This window comes from Oreochromis niloticus, linkage group LG15 (genome assembly GCF_001858045.2).
Source record: "Oreochromis niloticus isolate F11D_XX linkage group LG15, O_niloticus_UMD_NMBU, whole genome shotgun sequence".
NCBI classification, from domain to species: domain Eukaryota; kingdom Metazoa; phylum Chordata; class Actinopteri; order Cichliformes; family Cichlidae; genus Oreochromis; species Oreochromis niloticus.
This window is the reverse complement of record NC_031980.2, coordinates 7385498-7401191: the sequence shown is the minus strand read 5'-3', so window position 1 is coordinate 7401191 and position 15694 is coordinate 7385498. Positions and strand designations below refer to the sequence as shown.

At 41.9% G+C, this 15694-nt stretch overlaps 2 protein-coding genes across 9 annotated transcripts in view; one reads left to right on the top strand and one right to left on the bottom strand.

Moving 5' to 3' along the window:
* itsn2a (intersectin 2a) overlaps window positions 1-8639 on the top strand; it is a 46138-nt gene extending 37499 nt beyond the window's left edge. For 4 of the 6 annotated variants that reach the window (XM_025899295.1, XM_005449596.3, XM_025899292.1 and 1 more), the window contains 13 exons: window positions 85-276; window positions 465-509; window positions 4846-4967; window positions 5065-5171; window positions 5433-5616; window positions 5734-5832; window positions 5944-6111; window positions 6326-6538; window positions 6656-6777; window positions 6865-6947; window positions 7534-7617; window positions 7693-7866; window positions 8118-8639. In XM_025899295.1, the coding sequence (XP_025755080.1) occupies window positions 85-276; window positions 465-509; window positions 4846-4967; window positions 5065-5171; window positions 5433-5616; window positions 5734-5832; window positions 5944-6111; window positions 6326-6538; window positions 6656-6777; window positions 6865-6947; window positions 7534-7617; window positions 7693-7866; window positions 8118-8269 (1745 nt within the window). In that variant the 3' untranslated portion in view covers window positions 8270-8639. The remainder of the gene's footprint in view (window positions 1-84; window positions 277-464; window positions 510-4845; window positions 4968-5064; window positions 5172-5432; window positions 5617-5733; window positions 5833-5943; window positions 6112-6325; window positions 6539-6655; window positions 6778-6864; window positions 6948-7533; window positions 7618-7692; window positions 7867-8117) is intronic. The other 2 variants (XM_013268791.3, XM_025899294.1) reach the window with 1 other exon arrangement.
* Window positions 8618-15493, bottom strand: fam228a (family with sequence similarity 228 member A). Of its 3 annotated transcripts, none has more exons than XM_013268793.3 (9): window positions 15254-15493; window positions 14992-15115; window positions 12299-12487; window positions 12146-12220; window positions 11831-12019; window positions 11587-11658; window positions 11412-11478; window positions 9113-9284; window positions 8618-9005 (listed from the first exon to the last, which is right to left on the bottom strand). In XM_013268793.3, exons 2-9 carry the CDS (start codon window positions 15112-15114, stop codon window positions 8894-8896), a joined length of 999 nt encoding a protein of 332 aa, XP_013124247.1. In that variant the 5' UTR covers window position 15115; window positions 15254-15493; the 3' UTR covers window positions 8618-8893. The 3 variants fall into 3 exon arrangements, with proteins under 3 accessions (XP_013124247.1, XP_013124246.1, XP_003440779.2); XM_013268792.3 differs by having other exon boundaries at window positions 8625-9005; window positions 11575-11658; XM_003440731.4 differs by having other exon boundaries at window positions 8625-9005; window positions 11575-11658; window positions 14992-15074; window positions 15254-15491.
* Between the last annotated feature and the right edge of the window lie 201 nt (window positions 15494-15694).

Genomic DNA, 15694 nt, shown 5'->3' with positions numbered 1-15694 from the left:
TTTTTTATATATTGGCCCTCATTGGGTCATTCTACAAATCTACAACTACAGATTAAACTTCATATGTCAACTCTGTTCCCTCAGTATGCCAAGTTATTGCAATGTACGACTACACGGCTGCCAATCAGGACGAGCTGAGCTTCTCCAAGGGTCAGCTGATCAACATCCTCGACAAGACCAACCCCGACTGGTGGAAAGGAGAAGCCAACAGGGTCACAGGGTTGCTGCCCACCAATTATGTCAAGATGACAACAGAATCAGACCCCAGCCAGCAATGTAAGTAAAACTTTAGTCCTCTTACTGATGGACTGTCTTTTTCTGTCAATTATCCACTTCTTTTTAAAAAAAAATAAATAAATAAAACAGTTAGCACACATGGAAACTGATAAGTTGTGTTTATCAGCTGTAGAAACAAACTTCTCTCCTACTGAAAAAAAAATGTTGGTTGGCTTGGCTCACTCCAGGTACAGTAGATTCCTTATCCATGTCAGACCATGGAACCACTGACGGTAAGCCTCGAGTAGTTGGTTCAATCAATCATTGAGGAAATTGGTGAACATATAACCATTACACTTAAAAGGCTCATTCCCATAAAAAGCTTCTGAAATTGATTAATAGAAAATGTTAAATTTCTTCTCCACAAGGCAAAACGATTGGGCCTTTTAAGTATCCCGGACAACATCAACAATTTCAAATCATCAAAAGGAAAGTTTGACATTTTGGGCATGAAGCGTGATGGATACCTCTCTCATCGTGTTGTTAGTTAATTTATCCAGCCACGCTCTGCCTGCAGTTTTTATATTAAGCAGACTAATATGAGAGTGGTATTGATCTTCTAATTTAACTTGCAACCACAAAGTGAACAAAGCGTATATCCCCGAATGTCAAACTGTTCTTTTAAAACAGATGCCGCTGACAAATCACCCCGGGCAAGAAAATAATAAAGAGCGAAGGTTGATCTGATTTCAAACTGGCACATTTTTCATCATTTTGGTCACATTTCTGGAAACGGCAGCTTCGCTTTCCCTCTATGAATGCAACACCGCAGCAGCTGCTCACACGGGGAGGCGGTAATTTTCCTCACGCGTATCCCGCTCGCTGCTCATTCATACGTAGCTGCTGAGAAATTTTAAAAAGGCCGATTTCTTAATGAGAGGTGTGCGCCTGAATTAGTATGCACAGCTTGCGTGTTCTCCTCACAGCAACAGCTGTTAACAAGCGTGAACACACGAGATCTTTAATTAGGATGAACTTGTCGAAGCCACAGACACAAAACGCTCTGAAATTCTAGTTCCAGCGAAGGCGTTGTCACTCGCACGTCCGCCACACGTAAGGCCGGCGGTTCGCTGCCGAAACAAGAGCGCGAGAAATCGCCGTCTGCAGCTGATACGATGAATAATAACATTTACATTTCCAGAAATGCATTATTAATGCGCCTGCATGTGAGTGTCCAGCATTAATATTAAAGCTATATTAACGTCTGCTGTCTCTCCATCTCTTCATCTCTTCATCATCTCACTTCCCTCCCTTTCCATTCCTCCACTACATCTGTTTTTTCCCCCTCCTTTTCTTCTGTAGGACAGTAACGCTGGCTTTCCTCTCTCTTCTTCCTCCTTCTCCTCCTCTTCCTCTTTTTCACCCCTTCTGTCTGAGCGATCCCGAATTGCCCTGTCGCAACAGGAAGCCCAGCCGCCAGCAAGAACGGCCCACCTCCGCACTTTCCACCTCACCCGTTTAGGACTCTGGTGTTCTGTGCTTCTCTGTTACAAACCCTGTTTTTTTTTTTTTTCTTTGGTTTTTGGCCTCCTACCTTCTCAGCTTTAAATGTAAATTTATTTCACCGTACACCCCTTCCTCCCCTCCCCCCCTCGCTCTCTTCTCTCCCTTGTTTCCATTTCTGTTTCTTTAACTAATTAACCAAGGGAGCGAGGCAGAGGCAGCTAGACATGAGCTTTCAAAGCTTTTGTCCCCCGTGATACAAAAGTGTGGAAAGCTTAGTTTTGCTACAGATAAAAGGAAAATAAGAGTTTGATTACAAAAGTATGGAAAATAATATGTAAGAAGCATCAGTTTAGTTTTCTAAATTAAAGCTATAAATTAGTATGATGCAGAGTATTCTAACAGGGTCACTCATTCTTGCACTAACAACATTGAAACCTTGCTAAAAATGGACCAATGTGAAGACTCGCTGTTGCTTAAATCACCGGTAACCTTGATTGCTGCTTGCTAACGCATCGCTTGAACTGCAACTGAGATGAAATTGATTGTGATTTTATTATTCGATTCTTATGCACTCTGCCATTTATTGACGCTTCCAAGTACTTAAAATGACACCCATCCTGTACTGAACTGTGATATCACCAGCAAATACATATTAAAAATAAGAAAAACAAAAAACATGCAAACATTAGCATATCAAGAGTGGTCTGAGAGATACACCTACCACACTGCTGACATATAGGGTTCTCATCATTTAAATACACTTATCATGGGCTAGAATGGTGCCGTAACTTTGAGGTTGCACAGCATACATCTTTAATGTCTTAAAAAGAAATGGTTTGAAATTATTTTAGATTTTCTCTAATCCACGTCGCTTTGCAAGTTACACTTTGACCACACTGGTAGCCATCAACAAGCTTCTGGTGAAATTCTGGCTGGATATTTGAGCACTCTTCTTGGCAGGATTGGTAGAGTTGATTTGAATCGGTTGGTTTCCTGGAACAGACCCGGCTTTCAAGGGTAGTCCACAAATTTTCAATTGGGTTGACATCGGGGCTTTGGGAAGGCCATTATTCATTCCAAAACCAGATCTGATGTGTGTTTGAGATCATTGTCCTGTAGACTAAAGTGTCCAACCATCTAGCTGCTGATTTGAGTTGAAGCTGAAGAATTTGGAGATTAGTCCTTCTTCACCATTGCATTCACTTTGTGCAGTGTACCAGTAACACTACAATCAAAACAGCCCCAGAGCGTGATGCTACCACCGCCATGCTGAACAACTGGTTCAGTGTTTTTAGGTTTGAAAGCCTCATCTTTATTCCTCCAAACATACCTTTTGCCATTGTAGTCAAATAGCTCAATCTTTGTCTTGCCTGACTTTTCTCCAGGTGAAATTTGGCTTGTCCATGTGAGCAGCTGCAAATTTCAGTCAAGCTTAAAGGTGTCGGTTTTGGACAAGGGACTTCTTTCTGAGTAGGCACCCTCTCATTCCATGGTGACATAAAACACCCTGACATAAAACACCCTATGGACACTGTATTCCAATATTTTCTAGTTCATGTCAGGTTTGAGCCTTGGTGGTTTTTGGCTTGTTTTTGAAGATTCTAATTAATTTTCCTTACATCTGAGGCCATGTCCACACTAATACATTCTCGTTTGAAAACGCATCTTTTTCTCTCCGTTTTGGCCTTCCGTCCACACTGAGACGGCCTTTTCGGTCAAGGAAAACGCAGCATTTTGAAAATGCTCTCCAGTTGAAAACGCAGTTTTCGCGTGGCAGTGTGAACAGCGAAAACGGAGCCGTTTCGAAAACAATGACACATTTTAGTCATGTGATGCAGTCATGTGACCAATTAAACTAAGATAGCGGAGGGCATTACACAGCAGTTGTTTTGTTTCCTCTTAATTTTGACAGCCCTATTAAAGATTTATATCAGTTTGTACATGCTCCAGATAGCTTTCTTCAAATTCTTTAATTTTCACTCGCTTTTGCAACTTTGTACTTTTGTGTTACTCACAGCAACAACTCGGCAGACAGAAATGAATCAGGTTGAATCGTCTTGCGTTTCACGCATGCGCAGTACTGGAACGTAAGCGTTTTCGGCCATTCCAATGTGAATGAACAACTCTGTGAAAACGCGTGAAAACGATAGTGTGGACGCGGAGTGTTTTCATATGTATACGCCGTTCTCAAATTTATCCGGGCTAGTGTAGACGTAGCCTGAGGGTGACAGTTTGGGTTTTCTTCCAGACATTGGCAAAGTAGTTCCCAACTTGTGTAACTCTATAATTCTGCTTCTTATATCTTCTCTGAATTCCTTGGACTTTCCCATTGTTCTGAGTATCCGTCAATCGAATGAGTGTTGTCAAACCTTTTTATGTTGGCAAAGAGAAACTACCAGTTGTAGTAGAAACTATCATGACAGGTTAATAGGCCTCAGTCTTGTCAAGTTAAAAGATATTGTAGAACCTTATTTGAGTCTGTGCATATATTTTTGACATTGTGTGGATTATAGAAGCTCCAAAATCAAGTCAAACATTTGCAATCAGTTCTTGTTTTTTAAAGTTATTAAACATGTATGCTGTATAATTATTCCACTGTGGAATTAATTATTAAAAGCCCCAAATTACCATGACATTTATGCTCGTGATGCGTGTGTGTAAACTCCTGACCACAACTGTACATCCAACTTTTGCCAAGATTGAACCTCAAAGACTTGAACTACCAGCTGAGTCTTCCACTGCTCTGTCACTCAAGCATTAGCTACTTTATCCATTTACACCTATGCAATCACCAGGAGTGAGCACTCCACCATGAAAGGTGCTTTATTTTTCTTTACCTTAGTGTTCTCGGTAGCAGTGTTGTTAGCGTTGGCATCGCTTATGTTCATGTACTGCGACTACAATGTGCCTCACTCTGTGCATTAAATGTAAAATAGACGTCATAGAAGTGATAATAAAGGGAGATTTTAACATGTTTTTGAACGCTCGCTGTATTTTCTCACACACCACATCAGTGATTGAGAGGAAAGTGTTTGTGCTTGTGTTTGCCATGCACATGCCGGTGCATGTCCGTGCATGCATGTCTGCACGTGTGTTTGCATGCGCATGGATGTGCTCCTGTAGGGTGTGCTGACCTGATGACGCTCGACACAATGACCCCTCAGGAGAGGAAAAGGCAGGGTTACATTCACGAGCTCATCCAGACTGAGGAGACCTATGTGGAGGATCTTGAGCTAGTGCTAGAGGTACCGACGGAAACCTAGGCATATTTGAACATTATTAACACTTTTCTGTCATTTTTCTTTCTCTCCTCACCTGTTTGCATTTGTTTCTGCCTCTTAGGTCTTCTACAAGCCCATGTCTGAGTCAGGGCGTCTAACTGAAGCTGAGATGGCAGTTATCTTTGTTAACTGGAGGGAACTGATTATGTGCAACTCCAAATTGCTCAAGTAGGTCCCACGTGTGACATTGTTATGAACCATCCTGACATCTAAACTGTTAAACCTGCTGCTCTGCTAGAATAAACATTTATGAACTCTTTCTGTGAAAATGATCAAAAGCAAATGCACAAAAAAACTGACACTTATTTCATTTCTGCAAGTCCATAGACTCTGAAAGCTTGCAGAACTCATCAGATATGCCATCTATTTATGTTTTGTGAGGTTATGAAATAGTGTTTCACGTCCTAATCATCTGTGACCCCCCTCCAGAGCCCTGCGTGTCCGTAAAAAGACAGGAGGAGAGAACATGCCCGTTCAGCTAATAGGAGACCTGCTGGCGTCGGAGCTCGCACACATGCAGCCATACATTCGCTTCTGCTCCTGCCAGCTCAACGCCGCAGCCCTGCTGCAGAGCAAGACCCACAACCAGCCTGACTTTAAAGACTTCCTCAAAGTACGAGCCTTGGATAATGGATATTGTGAAAGGGAGGAGGGGGAAAAATAAATAAAACACTTGCTTTTGTGAGATGCAATAAAATATCTCTGCCTCTGTCTGCCTCCCCTTGAGCAGAAGATTGCAACTAACTATCGCTGTAAAGGAATGCCGCTGTCCAGCTTCCTCCTCAAGCCCATGCAGAGGATTACACGTTACCCTCTTCTCATCAAAAATGTATGCAGAAAAATGCTGTTTATATGTAACTACATGAATCCCGCCTACCACTTGTTTAATATTCATCTCCATGTCTCTTAATTTGTTACCTGTGCTGTGCTTCTTGGTAAGATCTTGGAGCACACCCCAGATGGCCACGCAGACCGAGGCCCTCTCCGAGAAGCTCTGGAGCGAGCCGAGGAGCTGTGCTCTCAGGTCAATGAGGGGGTTCGGGAAAAGGAAAACTCAGACAGGCTTGAATGGATACAGAGCCACATGCAGTGTGAGGGGCCCATAGAGGTAAAGACACTCAGACACGAGTATCTCCACTCTCGAGTCCCTGCTGCTATATTAAATATGGCCTCTGCAAAGCATTTCATGTCTGACAAGTCTTGAGCTGTTACACAGGGACAGCAAAAATTCCATTTTTAACTACAACACTTGACAGTTTGCTTATGTTCGAACAACTTTCCTCAGCCACGCCTCGCTTTCTCTGCACTTTTTTTTCCCCCAGCACTTGGTCTTCAACTCACTCACTAATTGCCTCGGGCCTCGCAAGTTGCTCCACAGCGGTCGGCTGTACAAGACCAAAAGCAGCAGAGAGCTGTGGGCTTTCCTCTTCAATGATTTCCTCCTCCTCACACACAGTGCCAAACCCTTCTCCTCCTCGGGATCTGACAAGTTATTCAGCCCCAAAACAAACATACAGCTCAAGATGTACAAAACGGTAAGCTAATCTCAGATATAATATATATAAAAATATATATAAATGCACAGATGAACTATTCTTTCTCATCGTTTACGTTCTCTTGGCATTTGCCGATATGCATTTCATCTCCGCCAGCCTCTCTTCCTGAACGAGGTATTGGTGAAAATGCCACCCGACCCGTCCAGCGACGAGCCGCTGTTCCACGTCTCGCACATCGATCGCGTCTACACTCTCAAAACCGAGACCCTGAACGAGAGGCACGTGTGCAAAAATCTCGTGTTCTGTGTAACCACACGTCCGTGTTTCTGCGTGAAGCACTCACACATTTTTACTGCTTCCATTAGGGCAGCGTGGGTCCAGAAAATCAAAGCGGCATCTGAACATTTCATAGAGACGGAGAAGAAAAAGAGAGAGAAGGCTTACCAAGGTAAACACAGCTACACCCTCCGCTGCTCCCTTGTTAACTTTCCTTGTAGTGCCGTCTTGAGCTGAATGATATAATAGCTGACAAGCAGTTTCTTAGTGTCATCTGACCTGGAATCTGCTTGATCTGAAAATGATTGTTTGGTGGTGACCAACTTTAGCTACTGCACAGAGACCAGTCACCTTCACGAGTTTTCAGGAAATCATTCCTATTGATGGCCGTCAGACTCTACGACTCGTCCCTATGACCCCTGGACTGTTTTCACCTTCAGTGTCACGTTTATACCGTGCATCGTACTGTTTAATTTTGGAGTATTCATTTGCACACACTGGAGCTTGAATGGAGTGCTTCATTTTTACTTCCTTTTCTTCCGAGTTGATCCAGAGTTGACATTTTTCAGTCTGCATATTAAAAATCTACAACAAAGCAAGGCCCCTGCCAGGGTTAACAAAGTGTTCTTATTTGAAAACATACGAGTACACGGCGAAGTACCTTGAAGTATGCATGTGTGTATTGTTCAAACATTATCCTCATTATGAATGGATGCTGCGTTTTTGTCATATAACTTACTGTCTTCTGCTTATTTTAGCACGCTCTCTAAAGTCCAGCGGAATCGGCCGGCTGCTGGTAACAGTCATTGAAGCCCAGGAGCTCAAGGCCTGTAAGCCCAACGGTGAGGCCCCGTGGCAACATGACACTGCTAATGCATGCTTTGTAATTAAGTCCCATTAACTCCTTTTCTCTTCAGGTAAGAGTAATCCTTACTGTGAGCTGACAATGGGAGCTCAGTGCTACACATCTCGGCCAATCAGCGACACTCTGAGCCCAAAGTGGAATTTTAACTGCCAGTTTTTCATCAAAGACCTCTACCAGGATGTCCTCTGCATCACCGTGTCCGAGAAAGATCAGTTCTCACCAGATGGTCAGTGGATAAAGGACACGCACATGCACTCATGCATAAAACAGTAGATTATTAGGCTTTTTGTCTAATTTGTCCTGCCTATACAGAATTAAAGGAACACTTAAAGTCTTGGTTTTCCTCTATTAAAGTAAATCAGCTGTCTTAAATTTTTTTTTTGTCTGACTTCAATATTATCCCACAATCGATGAGATGCGTTTCTTTTCCTCATTTTAATCATCTTACTAAATAAAAGTGTCCTCCTTCCTCTTTAGATTTTCTCGGCCGCGTTGAGGTTCCCGTGGCAACGATAAAGAAAGAGATGGAGAGCAAAGGAGCAGCAACCCGTCGCCTTCTGCTGCACGAAGTCCCTACTGGAGAAGTTCACGTCAAACTAGATCTACAGCTTTACGAGCCAACCAAATGAGGAAAACACATCTGAATACTCCATTAGGCACACGCACCACTTAATTTCCTAGTAATGAAGGACCGTTAAAGTGCCTTTTTTATGCTCTTGCACATTACGCAATAATGGGGATTTTACTGTCCCTGCTTGTTCCACTGACCCTGAGCTTTTCAGCGACCTCAAACGATCCAAAACACGGAGATGATTGCCAATATTTTCTTAATCGCCACTCCGAAATATAAAGTAACAAACGGGACTCAACGTTTCACCGGGTTTTTACATTTCAGTTTCGATTTGTAAATTCTTTTTTTTTCCAGCGCACTGCTAATTAAAGAATATAACAACATATCAGCCAGTTACACACACGTGTGGACAGTCACACACTGCCTAACGTATCTTTATATTACAACTGCTGCACACTGCTGTATAATGTAAAGTCAATGGTTAACCTTATGGTGTAAGCATGAAGTTTCATGGCACGTACGCCATTAAATCCCGAAAACGGCACCGGCATGAATAAAATGTATGTACAGTAAAATATTTTTCTGTGTTTGTCTTTCGAGTATGATGTCCAGGAAAATTGTGAAGTAGGTTTTTTTTGTTTGTTTGTTTTTATTTGGATGTACACAGTGGCCAAAGTCACTGTTAACTTGATGGTTCCTGCAGACATCCACATCTGGAGAACCAGCAGCTGGTCTGGTGGCACCTTCCATCTGATGTGGCTGTTGCACTGATGTGCAGTGGTATAGTGTTAGGCCTGGATGAAAAACATTTCAAACTTAAACTGTTAGTGTGATTTGTCAGTGAGCAGTATCACGTGTGAATACTGTGGTGCTATGGTGTACAAATACAGTATATAAGTACCTGCTACACTTGCTTCTCTCAGTCTCGACCACCACTGGCCTTTTAATGGACCCACAGGCTGGATATTTAGATGAGGCCTGTAGACGTTTGTTGGCCTGAGACTTCACAGACTCACCCAGAGGTCGATGACTTTTAGTTCGCCGTTCAGCTTTTGTCGGGTGGAGTTTATGCCCTAAGATGGAAAGAAAATCTGCCATTTGAAGAGGTTTTGACCTGAAAGTATTTTACACTAAAAAAGCAGCAAAGTAAAATAACTGTAATTGTCATTATTGTGCTGATTTATAAACTCACCCTAGGCTTCATTAGGTACACTTGTTCAGCTGCTTACTAAAGCCAATATCTAGCCAATCACATTCTAACAAGCCAATGCATTTAGATATGTAGACACGGTGAAGATGACCTGCTGAAGTTCAAACTGAACGTCAGAATGGAAAAGAGAGATGATTTAAGTGACTGTGATATAAAGGACCCACAGTGCGCAGCTTTGCAAGCAGTTGAATGTTTATTTGCAAAGTTTCCAGTGACTCCGTTTTTCGCAGCTTTACAGCTGTCTGTCTCCAGTGCAAGTACACCCAGCTCCCCTGTCAAGTCCCAGCATCCTACTCAAATAGGGAAGGCATGATTATACAATGGAAATCAGCTGTGCTGGTCAGCCTTCCCCTGACACCATATCCTGAACCCACTGCTCCACTGTAGCTGAGCCACAAACCACACCAGGCCACAGTGACTTTGAATGTGCTGTTTGCTGCCAGATGGGCATTGTGAATATTTCAGAAACTGTTGATCTACTGGGATTTCTGCACAAATCCATCTCTAGTTTACGGAGAATACTCAGAAAAAAAGAAAATATCCAGTGAGCAGCAGTTCTCTGGCTGAAATTGCCTCCTTGATGTCAGAGGTCAGGAGAATGGCCAGACTGATCTGAGCTGATAGGAAGGCAACTGTAACTCAAACACTTGAGAGCATCTCTGAACAGATATCACCTTAAACCTTGAAGCAGATGGGTCTACAGCAGCAAACCACACTGGGTGCCATGTCAGCAAAGAACAGGAAACCTAAGCTACAATTCACACCAGCTGATCAGAATTGGACAACAGACGATTGAAGAAACGCTGCCTGATCTGATTAGTCTCGATTTCTGCTGTGACATTTGGATAGGATCAGACTTTTGCGTAAATAACATGAAGGCGCTGATCCATCTATCCTTATATGAGCCGTGCTTATGGTGTAATGCAGAGGTTCCCAAAGTAGGGGGCCAGAACCATTGCGGGGGGGGTGCGGTTTGAATTTAAAAAAAGAAAAAACGCTGGACACTGCTAGCATGATGGGCAGGTTTTTGACGGGGCTCCCACACAAATACAAAGCAGAAGATGAAGCATCGCCAAATATGTTTAAACCAACTTCCTTCCAAACCAAATACTAGAAAATATGATGAAGCATATCTTGCATTTGGCTTCACCTGCACAAGTGCCAAGGTAGGTCTCCGCGACAGAATTTGTTTAACCTGCGTTGGGAGCACGCGCTGGGCTCTCCAAATCACGGACAAACAGCATCCCACATTCTTGATTTTTAGTTCACAAACACTTCTTGTAATGACTAACTACTCCTGAAATTTTGGAGATGTTAGCTCTTTATACACAAAGTTTTTCTTGTAAAACAAAGGGGGGCCTAGCAAAAAAAGTTTGGGAACCACTGGTGTAATGTCATACTTCAGCCTCTGAAACTGAAAACTGTTTCAACACCACAGCCTCCCTGAGTATTGTTGTTGACCATGTCTACCCCTTTATGACCACAGTGCACCCTGTGCGTCCTCTGATGGCAGCCTCCAGCAGGATAACGTTCCATGTCACAAACCTCAAATCATCTCAAACAGGTTTCCTGAACACGACAATGAGTTCACTGTACTCAAATGGCCTCCACAGTCACCAGATCTCAGTCCAATACAGAACCATTGAGATCTGGTGGATGCGCAGCTGAGAAATCTGCAGCAACTGTGTCATGCCATCATGTCAGTATGAACCAAAATCTCTGAGAAATGTTGAATCTGTGCAACGAAGAATTAAGGCAGGTCCAGCCTAGAATTAGCAAGGTGTACCTAATGAAGTGTCAGGTAAAAACTTTGGCCATGTTTATTGTGAGCATCCATCATGGTAACAGTATATGACAGACAACAAAAGCATAATAAGTACCTTTTATCAAACTAAGCCAATACTGAAGACTAAGCATTTGTATAATATTTTGTCTTAAATTTTCGATTGGCTAGAAAAAAAAACACAAAAAAGGGAAAATATTTAGATACCTGATCCCAAAGATGAGTGGAATCTCTTTCCTGTTGGTCTTTCATTTAAATGAAGGCCCAATGACCCCTTAAAGGAATCAATGCATTAGCAGTAACACACACGTGAGACACTAATGTTGTTATGAAACATACTGAAGGGAAATATTCAAGTCACAGAAGTCACCTGGTTGTTCACCTGTTGCATTTTGATGTTGAGAAGTAAAGGATCGTACTCCTGTGGATCGTAGGTCTCGAGAAAGACATTCCCCTGTGGATCAGAGATAACGTGGCAGTGAGATAAGTTAAACATTCATCTCATCTGTTTTTGCAGTAATAAGCACAAAACCTAAACATCGTCGTCCACAACAACGCAAAAACTCTAGCACCAACATGAGGAGTCATTGACCTAGCTTCAAAACTAATTTAAGCTTCAGCACCACCTTGGAGTTACAGACGTGGAGGTAGTGATTGTAGAGGCTGTGGCGCCTCTTGGCCTCTGGGCAGCTGGACACGTGCGCCTTCACTCTCTGCTGGATGGGAAACCAGACATGCTCAGTCCAGTGTTTGTGGAGCAGCTCTCTCCTCCTGAGTTCTGTAACATCACGCTGACTCAGGAAAAACTCCAACTCCTGAATGAAGACGCACTTCAATCAATATTGGAGGTATTTTTAATAATGAAGAATAAAATGTGAGGGGGGAAAAAGCTGTGTCCTTGTATTAGATGGACTACAGTATAATAAAAACTAGTACCCTACCTTAAACCCATTTTCTGTCTCCTGTAATGGCTGGAGTATTTCCTTCACTTGCTGCTTCTCAGCCTTCACCTTTGCCTAAATGGCAACAAAGAGATTCAGGAATTCATCCTTTCCATCTTTTCTGTGAAGATGTGAGCCAACTGAGTGCAGTACCTGCAGTTGTCTGAGGGAGGTGTAAGAGAGCCAGTCCCGTTTGGTGGCCCACTCTGGCACATAGGATACCTCATTCCTTTTCTCTGGTGTTACAGACCTGCAGGTGCTCCCCGTCCTTTCACGCTGCTGTGAGCTGCTCCTTCTGCTCTTCTTGCTCTCCGTGGTGTGCTTCACATCTGTAATGCACTCCTGAAACACCAGATGTATATTGTACACTGTAGTTACCGTTCGCAGTGCATAAAGTTTGCTTGAAATTACAGTATGAATAATAAATTAATGGTTCCACCTACAGTGATGTGCAAAACTCTTGAGCCACAACTATTTTTTTTTTATCCTTGTATCTTACCATTTTCAGAGGGATGGGTTGTTGCTGTTTTTTTAAGGTACTTACACTGACATATTACATTTTGGCATTAAAAAAAGCCACCTAATGCAAGGGCTGAAACAATGTTGTATATACACATACTGGACATCATGGCTAAGAACAAATTTTAAACTGTATCTTTAGGCACTTTGTTACTAGCAGCTTGTTACAAAAACACATCATTTCTTTGCATTTCTTTAGTTGAATCTATGGAAAATTCAAAAGACAACACAGTTTGACAGACATAAAACAGATCGAATAGTATAATTGCACCACGTAATTGATTCTCAAAGAGCTATTATGTGAAGACATCTCGGCATAGTGCGCAGTGGGTCCTTAAAATTTTTGAGGATAGTGGACAAGGGGAAGACAAAAGAAAAAGTGGCAGTCCTAGAAAAACACAAAAGTACATGAAAGTCACATTCTTAAGAAACAGGACAAAAAAAACAACAAAGGAAAAGAAAAGGCAAAGACCTGACGAGACCTGAGAGATACATCTGGCCTTTCAGTTGACCAATCTACTGTTAACTGAAGACTCATCAGAAATGGTCTCGCTGGAAAGGTAGCTGAGGTATGCTTAATTACACAAGAACTGGTCTGAAAATCAGTCGCAACAAGTCCGATGGAGTGATGAATCTAAATTTGAGAACTTTGGTTAAAATTGTCATCAGTATTTACAGAAGCGGTCAGGAAGCTACAACAGTGAGTCTCTACAGTTGGAGATCTTGTGAAATTCGATGAATTTATAAAACACAGTACCACCAGATATTGATCCACCATTTGATACCATCTGGAATGCGTCTGATTGGTGTCAGCTTCATTTTTTTCAGTATGACAATGATCCCAAACACACTGCTAATGCAGTAAAAGCCCAGAGTTCAGACTGCAACATTACTAAAGCATTGTGGGATCATCTTGGCAAAGAACAGAATATAAAGCAGCAATCATCCAAAGATTTCTATTTCCTAAGCAAATAATTTAAAAAAGAGGGGTATCTCAAGAATTTTACACAGTAATGTACATCTCTTGTTTTCACAGCATACAGTACTTTGAATATGTTTACAGACTGCAGAGTCCTGTGTAGACCGAACTATTGAAATCCAGCCAAAGTTCACATAGAGAGAAGATCATGTCCGTGTACATGAAGGTAGAGTCCACCACACCCAGCTGTGACAGATCGCGTCACTACACGGAAACACGAGCAGCTTCTCGCAGTTACATTAACACGTAACACGTTATATATGCATTTTTACACTCTGGTCATTTTATGACAGGAGTTTTGGCATGAGTGCACAGGTATGTGTGCTCATTGTTAGGTTTTATTGTTGCAGTAGATAGGGTAGACTCTTTGTTTTGCATTTAACCTGATCCGGCACCGCGCCTCCTTTAGTCCTTGTTTAAGTGCGGGTAACAGTGGCTGCCGTATCTGTCAGTAAACTGAAACCTCTTCATTCATTTTAAAAATAGACTCTGAGATTGTATGTTCAGATATGATACACAAAAGAAAAAAGAAGAGCCAAAGTTAGGAAAGCCAGGCATGTCAAACTCATTTTACATTGTGAGCCACATACAGGCCACTTTAATCTTAAGTGGGCCGAACTAGTGAAACGTCAACTACACATTTAATCCCAGAGATATTTTAATATAATAAAAAGAAAAAAAGAAAAAAACTATCATCTTTGAATTAACTGATTTGGTTAATTAAACATGAATTACACATTAATTAAATTTGTAATTAATTAAAATGGGAAATAACTAATTTATTAAATGTTTTTTTTAAATGAATTGACATTTAAGTCATGTATATATTTAACTAATTATTTCCTATTTTAATTAATTAATTAGGTGTAATTAATAATTTAATATTTATATATATTTATGTAATTATTTATTTAATTCATTTTGGCACTTGAGGCCCTCCGTAGCACTGCGTGCACATACCATATACTGAGAGCAGGAGAACAAATACAGAAGAAGAAGAAAGACTGGAGATAAATTATTAGTTGGTGAAAGGTCACAGTCTCTCTCTGCTGTGAAGTGCAAACAGCACAGAGTGTACATGTTAACAAGAAAAAAGTGTGCTCATCAAAAGCCACATTTTAAACAGAACATAATCACCACTGCAGTGCTGCCGAGCAAAAACACTTACACTGCTAATGCTCTTTAATTAAAAGTTTAATTAACAGCAGTATATTTAACATTATGGGAAGCGGGGTGGTATTGAGCCACCCAGTGTGGCTCCTTTTTGAGTGTAATATACATTCCACTCTTGAGCTTTCTTTTTACTACACTCCCACTTTTATGAGGATGCTCTCTTATTTATTATTACCTCTGATTTTAACAGCCTGACAGGAAAAGGTGAGTGCACGGTGATCAGACCACTGGGACCCTTCTTCTTCATGTGGCTCATCTCTACATCACGACAAAACAAGCAGCCTGGAGTCAGCAACATGCTGGTCGTGATAAACGATAGACAGTGTCAAAGAACCACACTGACTGATTTTAATCATCACTTACGCCATACCTGCTAATTAAGTTGTTTTAATTTCATTAAAAGCCCACGTCTCCATTACAGTGTGGTTGCTTCTTACCTGTGCTGATTTGAGGACTGTCAGATCAGATGTTCGTGTGGAAACCTGCCCAATTTACCAAAACTCCTCGCGCTTTTAGGTCACGTGCAACACATACCATTTTGGAAAAGTGTGCAGGCTGCTAACTTTTACCCTGGGCTCAGACTTACGTACAGAGCCAGTAAGGAGATACCTCCTCCAGGTGAACCACCGTCTGAAGAGGGTTTCCGTTGCCATGACGCCGACACGCAAGCGAGCCTGGGGCGAGCACGCGCAGAGACGTCGTACGTAAGTGGCGAAGGTTCTGCGTTCTGATGCATTAGTAATATACAAACACGGTCCAGAAATTTAGCATGCAGCATGTTACACACACACAATTAGTTGCCCGTGTTTTAAGTTACCCAGGCTGCAGACTCACTGGACTGCATATAGGCTGTTTACATCATTACTCCACACTCCATT

Excerpts from the sequence above, each read along its gene's own strand:
- fam228a (XM_013268792.3), bottom strand. The coding sequence starts at position 15,114 with ATGTTGCTGACTCCAGGCTGCTTGTTTTGTCGTGATGTAGAGATGAGC. Across the intron at positions 12,020-12,145 it reads AGACAGAAAATGGGTTTAAG|GAGTTGGAGTTTTTCCTGAG; the intron begins GTAGGGTACTAG and ends GTCTTCATTCAG. Across the intron at positions 11,479-11,574 it reads TGCAACAGGTGAACAACCAG|GGGTCATTGGGCCTTCATTT; the intron begins GTGACTTCTGTG and ends GATTCCTTTAAG.